Source organism: Anolis sagrei, chromosome 2 (genome assembly GCF_037176765.1).
Source record: "Anolis sagrei isolate rAnoSag1 chromosome 2, rAnoSag1.mat, whole genome shotgun sequence".
Taxonomy (NCBI): Eukaryota; Metazoa; Chordata; class Lepidosauria; order Squamata; family Dactyloidae; genus Anolis; species Anolis sagrei.
The window spans coordinates 701101-721574 of NC_090022.1; the positions used below are offsets into that span (position 1 = coordinate 701101).

The window sequence follows — 20474 nt, forward strand, 5'->3', positions numbered from 1 at the left end:
TGCCTCAGGGTGAGAAGGCTCAGTGAGAGAAGGCCTCAGTGAGAGAAGGCCTCAGGGTGAGAAGGCCCCCATGAGAGAAGGCCTCAGTGAGAGAAGGCCACAGTGTGAGAAGGCCTCAGTGTGAAAAAGCCTCAGTGAGAGAAGGCCTCAGTGTGAGAAGGCCTCAGTGTGAGAAGGCCTCAGTGTGAGAAGCCTCAGTGAGAGAAGGCCTCAGTGTGAGAAAGCCTCAGTGTGAGAAGGCCTCGGTGTGAGAAGGCCTCGGTGTGAGCAGGCCTCAGAGAAAGCCTCTTAGAAAGAAGGTAAAAACGTGGATGTGGGACCAGGCCTTCGGGCAAGTAGGTTAAAATGACAAGGACAATTGACAAGGTTGACTATGGCTTGGAAGTGGATTATGGGTACGTTACACAGACTACTCAATCATAGTATACAGCTAGATAAATGGCCACCAGACTGGTAATAGTGCTATGGACTGTAAGTATACTGTTTTCATCTTTATGTCACAATATGTTTATGCTTCTAATTGTTATAATTGCGATTTTGTATTTTATTATGCGGCATCTAATTGTTGCCAATTGGAAGCCACCCTGAGCCCCCCCCCCCCCAAGAGGTTGAGAAGGGCGGGGTAAAAGTGTTCGAAATCAATCAATAAATAAACAACCAGGGCAACGAGGGGACTAAAGTCGTGGTGGTACGTGGAGTTGAGTTTTGACTTTTAAAATGTCTTTACTGGAGGCACTTTTTAAAAGGAGGAACTCATGATGACCCCAACCAGGATCCTTTCTTCCAATATCTTCAGCCGCCTTCTTCTGAGGTAAATCTTCTTCTCAATAAATGGACACGAGTCCTGATTATAAAGAACTGATCAAGGAAATATTAATTTAAGGATTCACTGGCTTGCCTTTTTCTCCCTTCCGCTTTCCCCTTCACTCACGAGCTAATTCCTAATTTAGAGGCCCAATTGACTCTGTAAACACACCGGTTGAAGACTTAAACCCCCGGGTTCAGGGTCTCCACACACCAGAACCCAACTTCCACTCTTGTCCGCTGACTAAAAGGAACGCACTCTTTCCAAACGCCTGCCCCGGCCGAGTGGCAGTTAGCTCCGCCCCTTTGGCTTCTCTGACTTGGATACATTCTCACAGCCGGTTCCGTCGCTATGGCAACGCCTCAGCTCAGGCGACACATCAGCTGGCCTGCACTTACATCGTAACATTCATCAACATTTCTGAAACATACATTATAATTAGTTATTACGTTACAGCCTCTAACCAATGGCAGATAGCAAGCCGCGTGGCAGAGAAGGACGTGGACATACAAGCCGCTCCCACCCTTCTCTCCAGATTCCGTCCGTCACGCCATCTTCTCTGTTGTCGTAACCCTTGAGATTGTTGTGCTGTGAACACGTGTCTATTAAAACTGTCTCATTACACATTGGAGGTAAGTGTCATGTATTCCTATCCATCTTTTTCTACACGACAGTCATGGGGTCACATGAACCCCCAAAACCGCCCCCTCCCTCCCTCCCTGCCAAGGAAGAAGCCCTTCCTTCTCTTCTCACCCTGTGGGTCTCTCCCCAGATGCGTTTTGGCCTTCACCTCCCAGAAACCCTCACAACTAGCCAACTGGCTGGGAGTTCTGGGAGTTGTAGGCCACAACACCTGGGGAGAGACCCACAGGGCGAGACCCACTGCTCTAAGCTAAACACACCCAGCTCTTTTCAGACATTCCCTACAGCCCGTCTCTGGAGATATTCTGGCTTGTCCATATCCGCCTTGAGTTGTGCTGCCCAGAACAGGAGACAGAGCGATTGCAGGTGAGGTCTGAGCAAAGCAGGAGAAAGGAGGCCGTGACTTCCTTGGACGTAGACACCACGTCTCCTCTTGGCACAGCCTGGGATCCCATTGGCATTTGTGGCTGCCACATCACACTCTGGTTTTTTCAAAATAATTTTTATTCAAAGTCAAGAAAGAAAATCATGTTTATACACATTACAATTTGGGGATTTCAAAAAAAGAATCCTTAACAAAAATGAAAGACTGAACAACACACACCTACACAATAAGAACAAAACTAATAGAACAACGGATCAACACAACGCTTGCCGCATGCCAATTTTAATCTGTATTCACTCACTTTAAATGCTGCTCTATATTCTTCCGTTTCCAAATATATTAAACTCATTCCTAAAACCCACAATTAACAAATGTCCCCTCATTGTTATAACTCGTGAATTATTAGTGGGTCCCAATCTCGTTTCATAGAATCATAGAGTTGGAAAAGACCTCGTGGGCCATCATCCAGTCCAACTCCATTCTGCCAAAAAGCAGGAAAATTGCATTCAAAGCATCCCTGACAGATGGCCATCCAGCCTCTGTTTAAAAGCTTCCAAAGAAGGAACCTCCGCCACACTCTGGGGCAGAGAGTTCCACTGCTGAACAGCTCTCAGAGTCAGGAAGTTCTTCCTCATGTTCAGGTGGAATCTCCTGCCTTGTGGTTCAAAGCCATGGCTCCACTGCGTCCTAGTAAACAAAGTTTCTGAGGTTCCACCTCAATCTTTCCTCCTTCCCCAGTTGCCCCTTCCCACCCTAATCTCTCTTACTTTTCCAGAGACCCCCTTTCCACCTCATTTCCCCACTTTTTCCAAACACTCCAACCATTCCAACTTTTCCTCCGATTCCAGTCCTTCTTTCTCACCCCCTTCCCAAGTCAATCTTTCCCACTTTTTATTATTCATATACACACAACATTTTCCCCAAAATGTATACTATAGTTAAAATTGTATTCTATTATTATATCATTTGTTATTTTACTCTATTGCTATTACTACATTTGTAATTTTATTGTGCTATTATTATTATTATTCTCTATTCATACATTTATTATTTTGCCCTATTTCTTATTAATACATTTAATATTTTACCCTATTTATTATTATTGGAGGGATACATAAGCACATTTACACTGAAGAAGGTTTTAATCAGAGTTGGACAGTCTTATCTTAAATTAGTTTTATGCAATTATTCAGAAACATTTAACCTATAGATGCCTCAATTAATGTAATTTTATTGCTATCTATTTTTATTCTTGAAATTTACCAATAGCTGCTGCATTTCCCACCCTCAGCTTATACTCAAGTCAATAAGTTTTCTCAGCTTTTGTGCTAAATTAGGTGCCTCGTCTTAAATTCAGTCGTCTTATATTCAAGCATATACGACATGTAGCTACTCCCCTGTGTGGGTCCTTTGATGGATACGCAGATATCCACTCCGACTGAAGCTCTTTCCACATTCCATGCATTTATGTGGCTTTTCTCCTGTGTGAATCCTTTGATGGGTACGCAGAGTCCCACTTTCACTGAAGCTCTTTCCACATTCCATGCATTTATGTGGTTTCTCCCCTGTGTGGATCCTTTGATGGGTATGCAGACTTGCACACAGACTGAAGCTCTTTCCACATTCTATGCATTTATGTGGCTTTTCTCCTGTGTGAATCCTTCGATGCTTACGCAGAGTCCCACCTTCACTGAAGCTCTTTCCACATTCCATGCATTTATGTGGTCTCTCCCCTGTGTGGATCCTTTGATGGTTACGCAGATGTACACTCAGACTGAAGCTCTTTCCACATTCCATGCATTTATGTGGCTTCTCTCCTGTGTGGGTCCTTTGATGGATACGCAGATGTCCACTCTGACTGAAGCTCTTTCCACATTCCATGCATTTATGTGGCTTTTCTCCTGTGTGAATCCTTTGATGCTTACGCAGAGTCCCACTTTCACTGAAGTTCTTTCCACATTCCATGCATTTATGTGGTTTCTCCCGTGTGTGGATCCTTTGATGGGTATGCAGATGTCCACTGTGGCTGAAGCTCTTTCCACATTCTATGCATTTATGTGGCTTCTCTCCTGTATGGATCCTTTGATGGATACGCAGACTCACACTCTGACTGAAGCTCTTTCCACATTCCACGCATTTATGTGGCTTCTCCCCTGTGTGAATCCTTTGATGCTTACGCAGAGTCCCACTTTCACTGAAGCTCTTTCCACATTCCATGCATTTATGTGGTTTCTCCCCTGTGTGGATCCTTTGATGGTCGTGCAGATTTGCACTCCCACTGAAGCTCTTTCCACATTCTATGCATTTATGTGGCTTCTCTCCTGTATGGGTCCTTTGATGGGTATGCAGATTTGCACTCCGACTGAAGCTCTTTCCACATTCCACGCATTTATGTGGCTTCTCCCCTGTATGGATCCTTTGATGGTTACGCAGACTCACACTCTGACTGAAGCTCTTTCCACATTCCACGCATTTATGTGGCTTCTCGCCTGTGTGGGTTCTTTGATGCTTACGCAGTGTCCCACTTTCACTGAAGCTCTTTCCACATTCCACGCATTTATGTGGCTTCTCGCCTGTGTGGGTTCTTTGATGCTTACGCAGTGTCCCACTTTCACTGAAGCTCTTTCCACATTCCATGCATTTATATGGCTTCTCTCCTGTGTGTGTTCGTTGATGTGTAGTAAGAGAACTTCTCGCAGTGAAACATTTCCCACATTCAATACAGTTATGTCGCTTCTCCCCTGTGTGTGATTTTGACAGGGAATGGAGATTTTCCATTCTTTTGCATTTATGATTCAAATATTATGCCAGAAGGTCACAGATACGTTCCCCTGATTTCCTCTTCTCAGTCTTTCTATTGCTCTAGTCCATTTGAATAAATAAAGTACCAAGCCCCACTGTTTACAGCACAATCCTCCTTTTCCTCCTTGAATACACAGCTATGCAGCTTGAAATATAATTTCTCCGACTTATTTCTTGTGAGTGCTGTGTAATTTCATTCCTGACCTAAGACAAAGGGAAGTGTTCTTCAGAAGGTTCCTTCAGAGGTTACCTGCCAGAGAAAAGAGAGGAAAATCTTATCAGGATCAGAGCACAGAAGTCTCTCCTTGAACAATAAGAACAATAGCTTGGTGCTGTAGCCAATGCCGGAGAAGTGCCTGGCGTCTTCAGCCCGCCAATCCCTGCCATTCCTTCATCAGAGCCAGAGAGGAGTCCCTGGCCCACATTCACACTGAGGCATCAACACAGGAATTTATTTATTTGTGACTTTCATATGCTGCCCTTCTCACCTCAAAGGGGAACTGCTTACAAGTATTATGTAAGTACAATATATTATATTATGACCATAACACAATATTCATATTATACATTACTATGTTGTTCTACACCATTATACTGTAATATTAGTAATATTACATGTAATACAAAATATATAATTATAATATCGTATTATTATTATTATTAGCATTATATTGTATCACATTATAATATTATCAGTATTATATATACACACAATATATTATATTATACCATAAAATCTATCTATCTATCTATCTATCTATCTCTCTATCTCTCTATCTCTCTCTCTAAATCTATCTATAGCTCTGGCAGAAGAAAGAACTTTAACTGCTAACTTACAACCTAAACCTGCTACTGAGCCACAGAAACCGCTCCTAAATCAATTTGCCAAACCAGGGTCACGTAGGTGGCCTTGGGGAAGCTACCGAAGGAGCACAGGCGTATGCAGAGTTTGAAGAGCTGGAAGAAGGAGGAGAAGGTAGAGCGGCCAGCCGCCATTACAGCGTGCGGACTCAGGATCTCGCTCCCCCCTGCCTCCACTCCCTGAGCTGTATTTTTCATCTAGTGCCCACCTGCTTCGGCGTGGAGGGTAGGTTTGTTCCCGCTTGGGATTGTGACCGCCGGACGACTGGTGGGCGCCGTCCCTCTGTGTTCGAGCGGGTCGCGTCTCGTTGGAGCGCTGAGGACGCCGAGGCGCTGGTTGGCAACTTGTCGGCGGCCGGGGCGGGCTCCCCTTTTCCCTGGAGTTCCACTTTGCCCTCCTTGGCTCGGCTGACTGCACGCCCTGTGGGCTCGGCTGTCGACATCGGCGGAGAGACCGGGCCGGGGCGCCGCAGGGACCGGGGGCTGTGCCTGCTGGACGCGGCGGCTGCTGGACCTGGGCGCCTCCCTTGTTGCTCGGGGGTTGAGAGCTGTTTTGCGCTACCGCGGTCGGCTGCCGGGCGTCGGGACTCCGCGGGACCTCCTGCTTTGGCTGCCCGCTGCCTAGCGCCGGCGCTGGGCTGCCTGGCTGCCGGGGCTGTGGCGGCTGCGGCGACGCGACCTTCCGGCGTTGCTGTTTGTGTGGTTGCGCTCCTGACTGTGCTGGCTGCTCGGCCCGATGTGGTGAGCCTCCTACATCTGCTGTCTCGCTGCTATAGCCGGCCCCAGGGACCGACGGCTCCGCGGACTCCGCGTCGGCCCAACTCGGTGTGGGTTCGGTTGGACCGCTGTGGAGCGGCGTTGTGTCACCATTGGGCTTCATCTCGCCGGCTTGATACGCTGTCGCCATTTTGTGGGCCAGTCTGCCTCATTAAAACCTTAGCGGACCCTCATAACACACAGGCCCTAAATAAATTCCATCTTGACGGGCAACAAGCAATAGTGCCAGTTTAATCAACAGCTACCGGCCATTAATTTTTGCTGGTTTGCCCAGTTTCTCCATCACATCCCGGAACATTGAACTTGGCCACCTTTGACCAATTTTTTATATTTTTTATCTTTTTTATCTTTACATCTCACTGATCCACTTTTGGACTGTAACGAACTGTATTATCGCTGATCGTTGTCAATTGTTGTTAATTCTAATTGTCTTTGCCGATCCTTTTTGATTGCAATCCATTTTTTCAAGTGTGCTGACCAACTTTGGTTGGATTGACCTCTATCTTATTTGGTGCTGATATTGTTATTGTGTTGACCTCCTTGATGGTGCTAATTAACTTTGGTTGCGCAACCACCTTTCAACTGTACGGACTAAATTCAGTACGGTTGCACAGAGCACTTTAGCAACTTCATAAGCTTAGCACTTTATCTTATCTTATTAGCACTTTAAACTTTCTATCTCGGGGACACTTTAATCAATCCTAGCACTTTAATTGACTCGATACATCAGCGTTGAATCAGGCCTCCATGACGCATCTCATTAGGCACCTTGAGATTAATTGTTAGTCACTGCATTTTAATTGTTGACATAATTCCCAATTGCACTTTAAGAGCTTTAACCAAACCCCCTGACTGTATAATCAACTGTTATCCATGCTATTATTTAACTTCTTGCAATTGTTAACTTGGTTACTAATTGCATGTGGGGGACAAAGAAAATGGAATAGCTCCGGGGGACTTGATTATAACATAATAGGAGCAGGAGACGATTGGAGGGTAAAGCCTTGGCAAACTGGAATTGTACTCTATCAAACAGTCTATAATGATTCTTGGCTTACTATTATGGATGTTGAACGCGTCATGGAGGAGGGAGAGGCTTCCGTTAGTCGAGGAGCCCCCATAGAAGTCGTGGTGGGGAAGGGGAGATACGGGAAAGGGAGACCTTTAATTCGGCCTAGGGAACGTGGAACAACATTAGTAATCCCAAATCGGTCTCCTGATACGGTAAGTTGGTGTAACCAGGTTGGCGGTCCCTCCGGATTGAAGGTGGTGCTGTTGAACGCCAGATCTGTCAACGGTAAAACAACTTTTATCCAGGATTTAATCCTGGATGAACGGGCAGATCTGGCGTGCATCACAGAGACCTGGCTGGATGAAGCGGGAGGTGTAAATTTGACCCAGCTCTGTCCACCCGGGTTCTCTGTGCAGCACCAACCGAGATCCGGAGGGCGGGGAGGCGGGGTTGCAGTAGTCTATAGAAATTCCATTCTTCTGACCAGGACCCCCATCCCGCAGTCAACAAATTTTGAATGCGTCCACCTGAGGGTGGGTGACCGGGACAGATTAGGGATTCTGCTAGTGTACCGTCCACCTCGCTGCACTACAGTCTCCCTACCTGAGCTAGCAGGGGTAGTCTCGGACCTGGCATTGGAGTCCCAGCGGCTACTTGTGCTGGGGGACTTCAATGTCCATGCCGAGGCTGCCCTAACGGGAGCGGCTCAGGACTTCATGTCTACCATGGCAACCATGGGGCTGTCCCAACAAGTATCTGGCCCCACCCACTGTGCTGGACATACATTGGACTTAGTTTTCTGTCAGGGATGGGAGGAAGGCGGCGGTGTCGAGGAGTTATCCATCTCTCCGTTGCCATGGACCGACCACCATCTGGTCAGCTTTAGACTTACTGCACCCCCTAACCTCCGCAGAGGTGGAGGACCTATTAAAATGGTCCGCCCCAGGAGGCTTATGGATCCGGAGGGATTCCTGATGGCTCTTGGGGAATTCCCCGCCACCTCGGTTGGCGATCCTGTTGATGCCCTGGTCGCTCTCTGGAATGGGGAGATGACCAGAGCAATAGACACGATCGCTCCAGAACGTCCCCTCTCAAGTAGCCGAACTAAACCAGCTCCTTGGTTTACTGAGGAGCTGGCAGCGTTGAAGCGAAAGAAGAGGGAACTAGAGGGCGTGTGGCGTTCGGATCCGAGCGAGCCAAATCGAACACGGTTTGTGGCCTTTTTAAGGTCATACGCCGCGGCAATAAGAGCCGCAAAGAAAACTTTCTTTGCGGCCACTATTGCGTCTGCAAAGAACCGTCCGGCTGAACTGTTCCGAGTTGTCAGAGGCCTGTTAAAACCCACCATTCAGGATGGGTGCCCTGATGACTCGGCGGCTCGCTGTGAAGCCTTTGCTCAGTTCTTTGCAGACAAAGTCGCTTTGATCCGCTCTGGACTGGACACCATATTAACGGCAGTCTCTGAGGATGTAACACGAGCATCTGCTTGTCCAATTTTGATGGATTCATTTCAATTGGTTCAAACCGAGGATGTGGACAAGGTGCTCGGAGGAATGAGAGCTACCACATGCATCCTAGACCCCTGCCCATCCTGGCTTCTAAAGGAGGCCAGAGGGGGATTGGCCGAGTGGGTTAAGGTGGTGGTTAATGCCTCCCTTCGGGAAGGCATATTTCCAGCCAGCTTAAAGCAAGCTGTGATAAAACCGCTGTTGAAGAAACCATCACTGGACCCCACTCAATTGGTTAACTATCGGCCTGTTTCCAATCTCCCCTTTTTGGGCAAAGTCATGGAACGTGTGGTGGCCTCACAACTCCAGGCATTCTTGGTAGACACGGATTATCTGGATCCGGCACAGTCTGGCTTCAGGCCGGGGCATGGTACTGAGACAGCCTTGGTCGCCTTAGTGGATGATCTCCGTCGGGAGCTCGACAGGGGGAGTGTGTCCTTGTTGGTGCTACTCGACCTCTCAGCGGCCTTCGATACCGTCGACCACGGTATCCTTCTGGGACGCCTCGCGGGAATGGGACTCGGAGGTACTGCTTTGCAGTGGCTCCGGTCATTCCTCGAGGGTCGGTCTCAGATGGTGTTACTGGGGGACTCCTGTTCAACCCCACAGCCTTTGTCTTGTGGGGTTCCTCAGGGTTCAATACTGTCCCCCATGTTGTTTAACATCTACATGAAGCCGTTGGGCGAGATCATCCGGAGTTTCGGGGTGCGGTGTCATCTGTACGCAGATGATGTCCAACTCTGTCACTCCTTCCCACCTGCTACTAAGGTGGCTGTCGAAGTCCTGAACCGGTGCTTGGCCGCTGTGACGGTCTGGATGGGGGCGAACAAATTGAAACTGAATCCAGACAAGACAGAGGTACTCCTGGTTAGTCGCAGGGCCGAACAGGGTATAGGGTTACAGCCTGTGTTAGACGGGGTCGCACTCCCCCTGAAGACACAGGTTCGCAGTTTGGGTGTGATCCTGGATTCATCGCTGAGCCTGGATCCCCAGGTTTCGGCGGTGACCAGGGGAGCATTCGCACAGTTAAGACTCGTGCGCCAACTGCGACCGTACCTTGGGAAGTCTGACTTGGCCACGGTAGTCCACGCTCTGGTTACATCCCGCCTCGACTACTGCAACGCTCTCTACGTGGGGTTGCCTTTGAAGACGGCCCGGAAGCTCCAACTAGTCCAACGGGCGGCAGCCATGGTACTAACAGGAGCAGGGCGCAGGGAGCATACAACTCCTCTGCTGTACCAGCTCCACTGGCTGCCGATTAGCTACCGGACCCAATTCAAAGTGCTGGCTTTGGCCTTTAAAGCCCTAAACGGTTCTGGCCCAACATATCTATCCGAACGTATCTCGACCTATCAGCCCACCAGGACCCTAAGATCTTCAGGAGAGGCCCTTCTCTCAATCCCGCCTGCTTCACAGGTGCGGTTGGCGGGAACGAGAGATAGGGCCTTTTCTGTGGTGGCCCCTCGGCTTTGGAATGCCCTCCCTATAGAGATAAGAACAGCCTCTTCACTGATGGTATTTCGTAAAAAACTGAAAACTTGGATGTTCGAGCAAGCTTTCGATTAACCCGATGCAAGGAATTCTCGACCTAGGACCGGCAATTACCGACAACGAATCAGGATCATGGCTAAACTAAGAGATGCATTGGTCTGTATTGGTGGCCCAATACTGTGAAATGTACATGTTGTGTTTTTATATTTTAACTGGAATATTGTCGTTTTATTATTGTTGTTGTAAACCGCGATGAGTCGCCGTTTTAGGCTGAGATATCGGCGGTATACAAGCGTATTAAATAAATAAATAAATAAATATATAAATGCTCTGTGCGTAATGAGTACCTTAAAAACAAAAGAACCAATGAACGAAATCACACCAAATTTGGCAACTAAACGTCTCACAACACAAGGAGTGACCATCACTCAAAAAATTATGATTTTGTCATTTGGGAGTTGCTGGGAGTTATAGTTCACCTATAGTCCAACTAGTCCAATGCTCGGCAGCCATGATGTTAACAGGAGCGGAGCGCAGGGAGCATACAACACCTCTGTTGCGCCAACTCCACTGGCTACCGATCTGCTACCGGGCTGAATTCAAAGTGCTTGCGTTGGCCTTTAAAGCCCTCAACGGTTCCGGCCCAAGCTACCTATCTGACCGCATCTCTGCCTACGAACCCACCAGGACTTTGAGATCTTCTGGGGAGACCCTGCTCTCGATCCCGCCTGCTTCTCAAGCTCGGCTGGCGGGGACGAGAGATAGGGCCTTCTCGGTGGTGGCTCCTCGGCTGTGGAACGCCCTTCCTACGGACATTAGACTCGCACCATCTCTAATGGTATTCCGCAAAAAGGTGAAGACCTGGCTGTTTGTGCAGGCGTTTGAGTAATTTAGTGCAATCTGGTAATGGAACATAGGAATGGAACAATGGCCGACGAACCTGGACTACGCTTGGATGATGAGAAGGTTGGGTACGGTTGTTTTTTGTAATAATTGTCATTGTAATTGCTTATTGGTAATTTATGGATAATGTGTTAAGTCAATTGTTCTATGTTGTATGGAACCACTGCTGTTTCTACTGTTTTTACTGTTTGTGAACCGCCGTGAGTCGCCTTCGGGCTTGAGATACAGCGGTAAAGAAGCAAAGTAAATAAATAAATAAATAAATAATAAATAAATAAATAATCAAAGGGCACTCTGAACTCCACCAACGATGGAATTGAACCAAACTTGGCGCACAGCACTCCCCTGGCCAACAGAAAACACTAAAAGGGTTTGGTGGGTATTGACCTTGAGTTTTGGAATTGTAGTTCACCTACATCTAGAGAGCACTGTGGACTCAAACAATGATGGATCTGGACCAAACTTGGCACGAATACTCAATATAATATTCGACATCTCGGTGATCCTGGTGGGGGGCCAGACCTCCTCGACTGAGGCAATCCAGAGTGGCGAAAGTAGAAGCCGGCGACGTTGCCTATCTCTCTCTGAACGTCAGGAACTGAGGCAGAACATCAAAGAGGTGGATGGCCTTGGAGTCACTGGCGAGCGAGCACCAGCCCCCTTGAGTCGAGAGGGGCCGGCACGCAGGCACAGAGATCAACGGCCTAAAAACCGGAAGTGGAAAAAGCGGACGATACGCCTATTAACAAACTTAATAGGCCGCCAGAGAGGCAGAGCCCGAGAAAGTTTAAGACCAAAGTCTTCTTTCTGGGGGTTAGGTTTTAGGGGTGGGTCTAGGTCAGTGGGATCTTTACCTCCTCAAGAGCTAAAAGTTAGGCAAATGAGCAAACCCTCTGCTGCAATTGCAATGGAGAGGGTTGCTCCGCAATGTGCTGAGAGCCTAAACCCCGGAAGAGCCCTACCAGAAGATTGATCTTGTGGACAACTATCGGATTGCACTGAGGCAACAGCTATTGTTACTATTTATCAATCTGAAGATGCCATCAATGGTTGAGATGTAGACCGTCCTCCTCAACCCCCTTTTCAGGGGGCAGGCAGACGACCAGACACCTAGCTACATCTCTCACAGGGTCAAATCGAGGATTGCAAATCCCTGTAATCTCTGGCAGGGGGAAGTTTAGTGGTGGCCGCAGGCCGTATGCGAGAGGGAGGCCGAGGCATTTGCAGACTCGACCCTCCTCTGACCTGCGTGTTATCCCTAGGCACACCGGTGACAGGTCTCCAAATATAATATCATGGAATCAAAGAGTTGGGAGAGACGTCATGGGCCATCATCCAGTCCAACCCCATTCTGCCAAGAAGAAGGAATATTGCATTCAAATCACCCCTGACAAATGGCCATCCAGCCTCTGCTTAAAAGCTTCCAAAGAAGGAGCCTCCACCACACTCCCTCCGGGGCAGAGAGTTCCACTGCTGAACGGCTCTCACAGTCAGGAAGTTCTTCCTCGTGTTCAGATGGAATCTCCTCTCTTGTAGTTTGAAGCCATTGTTCCATTGCGTCCTAGTCTCCAAGGAAGCAGAAAACAAGCTTGCTCCCTCCTCCCTGTGGCTTCCTCTCACATATTTATTATACATGGCTATCATATCTCCTCTCAGCCTTCTCTTCTTCATGGTAAACATGCCCAGCTCCTTAAGCCGCTCCTCATAGGGCTTGTTCTCCAGATCCTTGATCATTTTAGTCGCCCTCCTCTGGACACATTCCAGCTTGTCAATATCTCTCTTGAATTGTGGTGCCCAGAATTGGACACAATATTCCAGGTAAAGTGGTCTAACCAAAGCGGAATAGAGCATGGGGAGCAGGACTTCCCTGGACCTAGACACTAGGCTCCTCTTGATGCAGCCCAAAATCCCATTGGCTTTTTTTGCCACCACATCACATTCCTGGCTCATGTTTAACTTGTTGTCCACGAGGACTCCAAGATCTTTTTCACACGTCCTGCTCTCGAGCCAGGCGTCCCCCATTCTGTCTCTTTGCATTTCGTTTTTCCTGCCAAAGTGGAGTATCTTGCATTTGTCACTGTTGAACTTCATTTTGTTAGTTTCGGCCCTTCATCTCTCTAATCTGTCAAGATCCCTTTGAATCCTGCTCCTGTCCTCTGGACTATTGGCTATCCCTCCCAATTTGGTGTCATCTGCAAACTTGATGATCATGCCTTCTAACCCTTCATCTAAGTCATCAATAAAGATGTTGAACAGGACCGGGCCCAGGACGGAACCCTGCGGCACTCCACTTGTCCCTTCTTTCCAGGATGAAGAGGAAGCCTTGGGGGGAATCACCCTCTGGGTTCGTCCACTTAACCAATTACAGATCCACCTCACCGTAGTTGTGCCTCGCCCACATTGGACTAGTTTCCTTGCCAGAAGGTCATGGGGGACCTTGTCGAAGAAGGCCTTCCTGAAATCCAGGTACGCTACATCCACGGCATTCCTCACATCTACCCAGCTTGTAACTCTATCGAAGAAAGAGATCAGATTAGTCTGGCATGACTTGTTTTTGATAAATCCATGTTGACTATTAGCGATGACTGCATTTGTTTCTAAGTGTTTTCAGACCGCTTCCTTAACAATCTTTTCCAGAATCTTGCCCGGTATCGACGTGAGGCTGACCGGACGGTAGTTGTTTGGGTCATCCTTTTTTCCCTTCTTGAAGATTGGGACCACATTGGCCCTCCTCCAATCTGCTGGAACTTTTCTCGTTCTCCAAGAACTCTCAAAGGTGATTGCCAATGGTTCCGAAATGACTTCCGCTAAATTCCTTCAATACTCTTGCGTGGAGTTGAGCTGGCCCTGGGGACTTGAACTCATTTAGAGCAGCCAGGTATTCCTGGAAGACTTGTTTCCCAATTTGGGGTTGGATGTCCTCCAATCCCTCATTCACTCCATCTTGCTGAGGTTGAAGATGACTCTCTTTTTGTGAGAAGACCGAGGCAAAGAGGGCATTAAGTAGTTCTGCCTTTTCCCTGTCATCCCCTGTCAGCATTGCCCCATCTTCTCCTCGAAGAGGCCCTATCGCCTCCTTGTTTTTCCTTTTTCTACTGACATAAGAAAAGAAGCCCTTTTTATTGTTTTTAATGTCCCCGGCAAGCCTGAGCTCGTTTTGTGCTTTAGCCTTGCGGACCTTTTCCCTACAGGTGTTGGTTATTTGTTTGAATTCTTCTTTGGTGATTTCTCCCTTTTTCCACTTCTTGTGCATGTCTCTTTTGTGTCTTAGCACAGTTAGAAGTTCTTTGGACATCCATTCTGGCTTCTTTGCACTTGTCCTATTTTTTCTCTTTGTTGGCACGGTTTGCAATTGCGCCTTGAGTATTTCACTCTTGAGAAATTCCCATCCATCCGTAACTCTCTTATCTTTCAGTTTAGGTGGTTCAGTTTAGTTGTTCGGAATGCTCTTTGATGGCAGGTCCGAGAAACTGTAACTCCCAAATGTCAAGGTCTATTTTCCCCAAACTTCACCATTTTGAACTCCACCAATGATGGAACTGAACCAAACGTGGCATACAAGACTTCCATGCCAAACAGAAAACACTAGAAGTGTTTGGTAGACATTTACATTGAGTTTGGGAATTGTAGGTCACATCCAGAGAGCACTGTGGACTCAAACAAGGATGGATCTGGACCAAACTTGGCACAAACGCTCCATATTCCCAAATGTGAAGACAGATGGAGTTTGGGGGAAGTAGACCTTCACATTTGGGAGTAATAGTTACTGGGATTTATAGTTCACCTACAATGAAAGAGCATTCTGAACCCTATGAACAAAAGCATTGGGGCAAACTTCCCACACAGAACCCCCATACTTAAGGTCATCTAGTCCAACTCCCTTCACAAAGGCAAGAAAACATAACCAAAGCCTTCCTGACAAAGAGCCATCCAGCCATAGATATAGATAGATATATATGATTCACGCACAGGGAGATATAGTATCATAGATTGGAAAGGGACCCCTAAAGAAGGACAATCCTATGTTGCATGTTCCAGAGTGGGCAAACCAGGCAAAAGTGGCAGGCTCAAACCCAGAACCTCAACCAATGCCTGATACCAAATGAGAGACTCCCCCCTGGGCACACAGAAGACTGGGCGACTTGGAAGGCGCTGAACAGACTGCGCTCTGGCACCACGAGATGCAGAGCCAACCTTCAGAAATGGGGCCACAAAGTGGAATCCACGACATGCGAGTGCGGAGAAGAGCAAACCACTGACCGTCTGCTGCAATGCAACCTGAGCCCTGCCACATGATACACAAGGGAGGACCTTCTTGCGGCAACACCAGAGGCACTCCAAGGGGCCAGAGACTGGTCAAAGGACATTTAATCAACTACCAATTTATTATTTATTTATTTGCTTTATTTGTATACCGCTCTCTCTCAGCCTTTCTCAGGCGACTCAGAGCGGTGAACAACCTAACAAAATACAAAATACAAGGTACAACAATAGCATATAAAACCATGACAATTACATCAATACAACCAACATCACTACATCACTATAACTAATAACTAATCCATGCGTCTCATCTGTAGAATCATGATCCGATCTCGTTGTCATTATTCCAATTTCCAAAAGTCAATTAATTGCACTGCTCAATTAAAGGCCTGTTCAAAGAGCCAGGTCTTCGCTCTCCTCCTGAATACCAGTAGGAAGGGGGCCGATCTAATAGCTGTAGGAAGGGCGTTCCACAGTCGAGGGGCCACCACTGAGAAGGCCCTGTCTCTCGTCCCCGCCAGCCGAGCCTCCCCAGATGATCTTAACGTCCTAACTGGTTCATAGGGGGTGATGCGTTCGGACAAGTAGGTCGGGCCAGAACCGTTTAGGGCTTTAAAGGCTAAAGCCAGCACTTTGAATTGTGCCCGGTAGCAGATTGGCAGCCAGTGGAGCTGGCACAACAGGAGTGGTGTGCTCCCTGAGTGCCGCTCCTGTTAACAACCTAGCTGCCGATTGTTGGACTATTTGTAGCTTCCGAGCAGTCTTCAGAGGCAACCCCACGTAGAGAGCGTTGCAGTAGTCTATACGGGATGTAACCAGTGCGTGGACTACCGTGGCCAAGTCAGACCTCCGAAGGTACGGGCGCAGCTGGCACACAAGTTTTAACTGTGCGAATGCTCCCCTGGTCACCGCCGAAACCTGGGGTTCCAGGCTCAGCGATGAGTCCAGGATCACACCCAAGCTGCGAACCTGCGTCTTCAGGGGGAGTGTAACCCTATCCAACACAGGCTGTAACCCGATGCCCTGTTCAGCCTTACGACTGACCAGGAGTACCTCTGTCTTGCCTGGATTCAATTTCAATTTGTTCGCCCTCATCCAGACCGTTACAGCGGTCAAACACCGGTTCAGGACCTGGACAGCCTCCTTAGAAGTAGGTGGGAAGGAGTGACAGAGTTGGACATCATCTGCGTACAGATAACACCGTACCCCGAAACTCCGGATGATCTCCCCCAGTGGCTTCATGTCGATGTTAAACAACATGGGAGACAAGATTGAACCCTGAGGAACCCCACAAGACAATGGTTGTGGGGTAGAACAGGTGTCTCCCAGTAACACCTTCTGGGATCGACCCTCCAGGAAGGACCGGAGCCACTGCAGGACAGTGCCCCCAAGGCCCATTCCCGCGAGGCGTCCCAGAAGGATACCGTGGTCGACGGTATCGAAGGCCGCTGAGAGGTCCAGCAGAACCAACAGGGACACACACCCCTGTCAAGCTCCCGGCGAAGATCATCCACTAAGGCGACCAAGACTGTCTCGGTTCCATGTCCCAGTCTAAAGCCAGACTGCGCCGAATCCAGATAATCCGTGTCTTCCAAGAATACCTGGAGTTGTGTGGCCACGACACGTTCCAGGACTTTGCCCAAAAAGGGGAGATTGGAAACTGGCCGAAAGTTGTCGAATTGAGTGGGGTCCAGTGATGGTTTCTTCAACAGCGGTTTTATTATAGCTTGTTTTAAGCTCACTGGAATGTTGCCTTCCCAAAGGGAGGCATTAACCACCACCATTACCCACTCGGCCAATCCCCCTCTGGCTTCCTTCAAAAGCCAGGATGGGCAGGGGTCTAGAATGCATGTGGTAGGCCTCATTCCTCCAAGTATCTTGTCCACATCCTCGGGTTTCACCAATTGAAATGAATCCATCAAAACCGGGCAAGCAGATGCTCCAGCTACATCCTCAGAGACTGCCGTTAATATGGCGTCCAGCCCAGCACGAATCAAAGCAACTTTGTCCGCGAAGAACCGAGCAAAAGCTTCACAGCGAGCTACCGAGTTGTCAGGGCTCCCATCCTGGGTGGTGGGGTTTAAAAGGCCTCTGACAACTCGGGACAACTCCGCCGGACGGTTCTTCGCAGACGCAATGGTGGCCGCAAAGAAAGATTTCTTTGCGGCCTTTATTGCCGCGGCATATGCCCTTAGAAAGGACACAAACCGTGTTCGATTTGACTCATTCGGGTCCGAGCGCCACACGCTCTCTAGTTCCCTCTTCCTTCGCTTCATCGCTGCCAACTCCTCATTGAACCAAGGGGCTGGTTTAGCTCGGCTACTTGAGAGGGGACGTTCTGGAGCAATCGTGTCTATTGCCCTAGTCATCTCCCTATTCCAGAGAGTGACCAGGGCATCAACAGGATACCAACCGAGGTGGCGGGAAACTCCCCAAGAGCCATCAGGAATCCATCCGGATCCATAAGCCTCCTAGGGCGGACCAATTTAATGGGTCCCCCACCCCTGCAGAGGTTAGGGGGTGCAGTGAGTCTAAATCTGACCAGGTAGTGGTCGGTCCACGGCAATGGAGAGATGGTCAGCTCCTCAATACCGCCACCATGCTCCCTCCCTGGCAGAAAACCAAATCCAACGTGTGTCCAGCACATGGTTGCCATGGAAGACATGAAGTCCTGAGCCGCTCCTACTAGGGCAGCCTCAGCGTGGACATTGAAGTCCCCCAGAACAAGGAGCCGTTGGGACTCCAACGCCAGGCCTGAGACCACCCCCGCTAGCTTAGGTAAGGAGACTGTAGTGCAGCGAGGTGGGCGGTACACTAGCAGAATCCCTATTCTGTCCTGGTCACCCACCTTCAGGTGAACACATTCAAAATTGGTTGACTGCGGGATGGGGCTCCTGGTCAGAGGGATGGTATTTCTATAGACCACCGCAACCCCGCCTCCCCGCCCTCCGGATCTTGGTTGGTGCTGCACGGAAAAACCTGGTGGACAAAGCTGGGTTAAGTTGACACCTCCCGCTTCATCCAGCCAGGTCTCCGTGATGCACGCCAGATCTGCCCGCTCATCCAGGATCAGATCCTGGATGAAGGTTGTTTTTCTGTTGACAGATCTGGCGTTCAACAGCACCACCTTGAGTCCAGAGGGACCGCCATCCTGGTTACACCGACTTACCGTGTCAGGAGACTGATTTATGGTTACTAAATTTCCAGAGTCCCTAGGTCGAATTCGTGGTCTCCCTTTCCTGCCTCTCCCCCTCCCCATTATGGTGACTATGGGGGCCCCTCGGCTGTCGGGACACCCTCCCTCCTCCATATTGCACTCAACAGTTAGATTTTTAACCCATGGTATATATCCGATAGCATAGATGGTTAAAGTTTCCACTTGCTGTAATCCCCCCCTCCAATCATCTCCCAACCCTGTTCTATTGTATATAAGTTCCTCTGGCCCACTCCACTCCTTATCTCTTTCCCAGTTGATTAGTAATACACTTAACAAATACCAAGGAGCAAGGAACTGCATCGGTGATAAATATTAGCACAAAGTCCCGGAAGTTCGTAAAGTGCTAGCTGGTGAAAGTGCTAAATAGTCGAGTTGTTAAGTGCAATGGAGGATTAAGACAATCAATAGTTTCAGTAACTAAAGTGCTAGATGTAATATACAAGGCGGTGGTCGACCCTGCAAACTTTGTGTTTTGTCTGTTTGTTTTGTTAAAAATGTAATACAACTGTCTGGTTGTTCCTGACACGATAAAGAAATACTGATTTAGCAAAATGTAGGAGCTTGTTTGCAAAAGACATTTATTTGAAAACTTACCAAAATACGACATCGATTGGAGAAAAGCGCTTAAAGAAGAAATCCAGCGTTCAGTCGAAACCTCCTAAAATGGAGAAAGGAAAACAACATAAGAAAATGTTGGCTAAACGTACATAAGTTATGAAACCACTGGAAATGGTTTAACCACTGAATGGATTAATCCCTAATGCCAATTTATTTGACTTGTATACCGCCACTCCCAATTTGGCTCGGAGCGGTTTACAGCAGTAGATTAAGACAATACAATTAACTTTAAAATACAATAAAAACGAGAACAGACATAGTCCCGAGTTATTCACCCATCGAAAGCTTGTTGGAAGAGAAAGGTTTTACAGGCTTTCCGAAAAGGAAGTAGCTCTCAGATGGTTCGAGTTTCAACTGGCAAGGCATTCCATAAATAAGGGGCCACGATCGAGAAGGCTCTTTTGCCTAGTCGAGAACAGATGATAAGTCCAGATGTTGGGGACTTCAAGGAAATTTTGGTCCTCAGACCGAAGTAATCTCTGGGGTTGGTAGAGGGATAAGCGGGCCCTCAGGTACGCCGGCCCCAGACCATGTAAGGCCTTAAAGGTTAGTACCAGCACCTTGAAAGTGATCCGGTACTCAATCCGTTGCCAGTGGAGCGGTTGAAGAATTGGGGTGATACCACACCTTGCCGGCACCCCAGCGAGGAGATGAGCCGCCGCATTCTGCACCAGCTTCAGTTTCCGGATCACTAACAAAGGAAGGCCAATGTAGAGGGTGTTACAGCAGTCAAGCCTCGAGATGACCGTCGCCTGGATCGTTCCTAGATAGGAAGGGAGCCAGTCGCCTAGCCTGACGTAGGTGGAAAAACGCAGATCTGCTCACAGCAGAGACCTGGGCCTCCATTGTGAGGAGCAGAGGGACCAATGAGACACCAAGGCTTCTTCCAGAAGGTGACGGACGTAGTGTCTTGCCATTCAGGGTAGGCAGCAGGACCTCCCTCCCACCCGGACGGCCCAGCCAAAGGATCTCCGTCTTCGCTGGCTTCACCCTCAACCTGCTGGCATGCAACCATCCAGTAACGGCCTCAAGGCACTGAGGGAAACTATCGGCTACAGAGTCCGGCCGGCCCTCCATCCTCAGAATGAGCTGAGTGTCGTCAGCATACTGGTGGCACTCAAGCCCAAAGCTCCGCACCAGTCGGGCAAGCAGTCGCATATAGATGTTAAATAATAGAGGAGAGGGAATAG

General features: G+C 48.5%; 3 protein-coding genes across 6 annotated transcripts in view; all 3 read right to left on the reverse strand.

Moving 5' to 3' along the window:
• Positions 1 to 1432, reverse strand: part of LOC137096464 (WD repeat-containing protein 46-like) — a 9441-nt gene extending 8009 nt beyond the window's left edge. Inside the window, exon 1 of the mRNA XM_067465614.1 lies at positions 1329 to 1432. Within this exon, the coding sequence (XP_067321715.1) occupies positions 1329 to 1432 (104 nt within the window). The remainder of the gene's footprint in view (positions 1 to 1328) is intronic.
• LOC132766262 (zinc finger protein 135-like) overlaps positions 1 to 20474 on the reverse strand; it is a 457616-nt gene that overhangs the window by 390723 nt on the left and 46419 nt on the right. The window lies entirely within an intron of this gene.
• LOC132764002 (zinc finger protein 214-like) overlaps positions 3047 to 20474 on the reverse strand; it is a 353977-nt gene continuing 336549 nt past the window's right edge. For 3 of the 4 annotated variants that reach the window (XM_067464898.1, XM_067464897.1, XM_067464899.1), the window contains exon 2: positions 3047 to 4884. In XM_067464898.1, coding sequence (XP_067320999.1) covers positions 3222 to 4610 — 1389 coding nt within the window. In that variant the 5' untranslated portion in view covers positions 4611 to 4884 and the 3' untranslated portion in view covers positions 3047 to 3221. Of the gene's footprint in view, positions 4885 to 19260; positions 19322 to 20474 lie in introns of those variants that run through there. The other variant, XM_067464896.1, reaches the window with a different exon arrangement.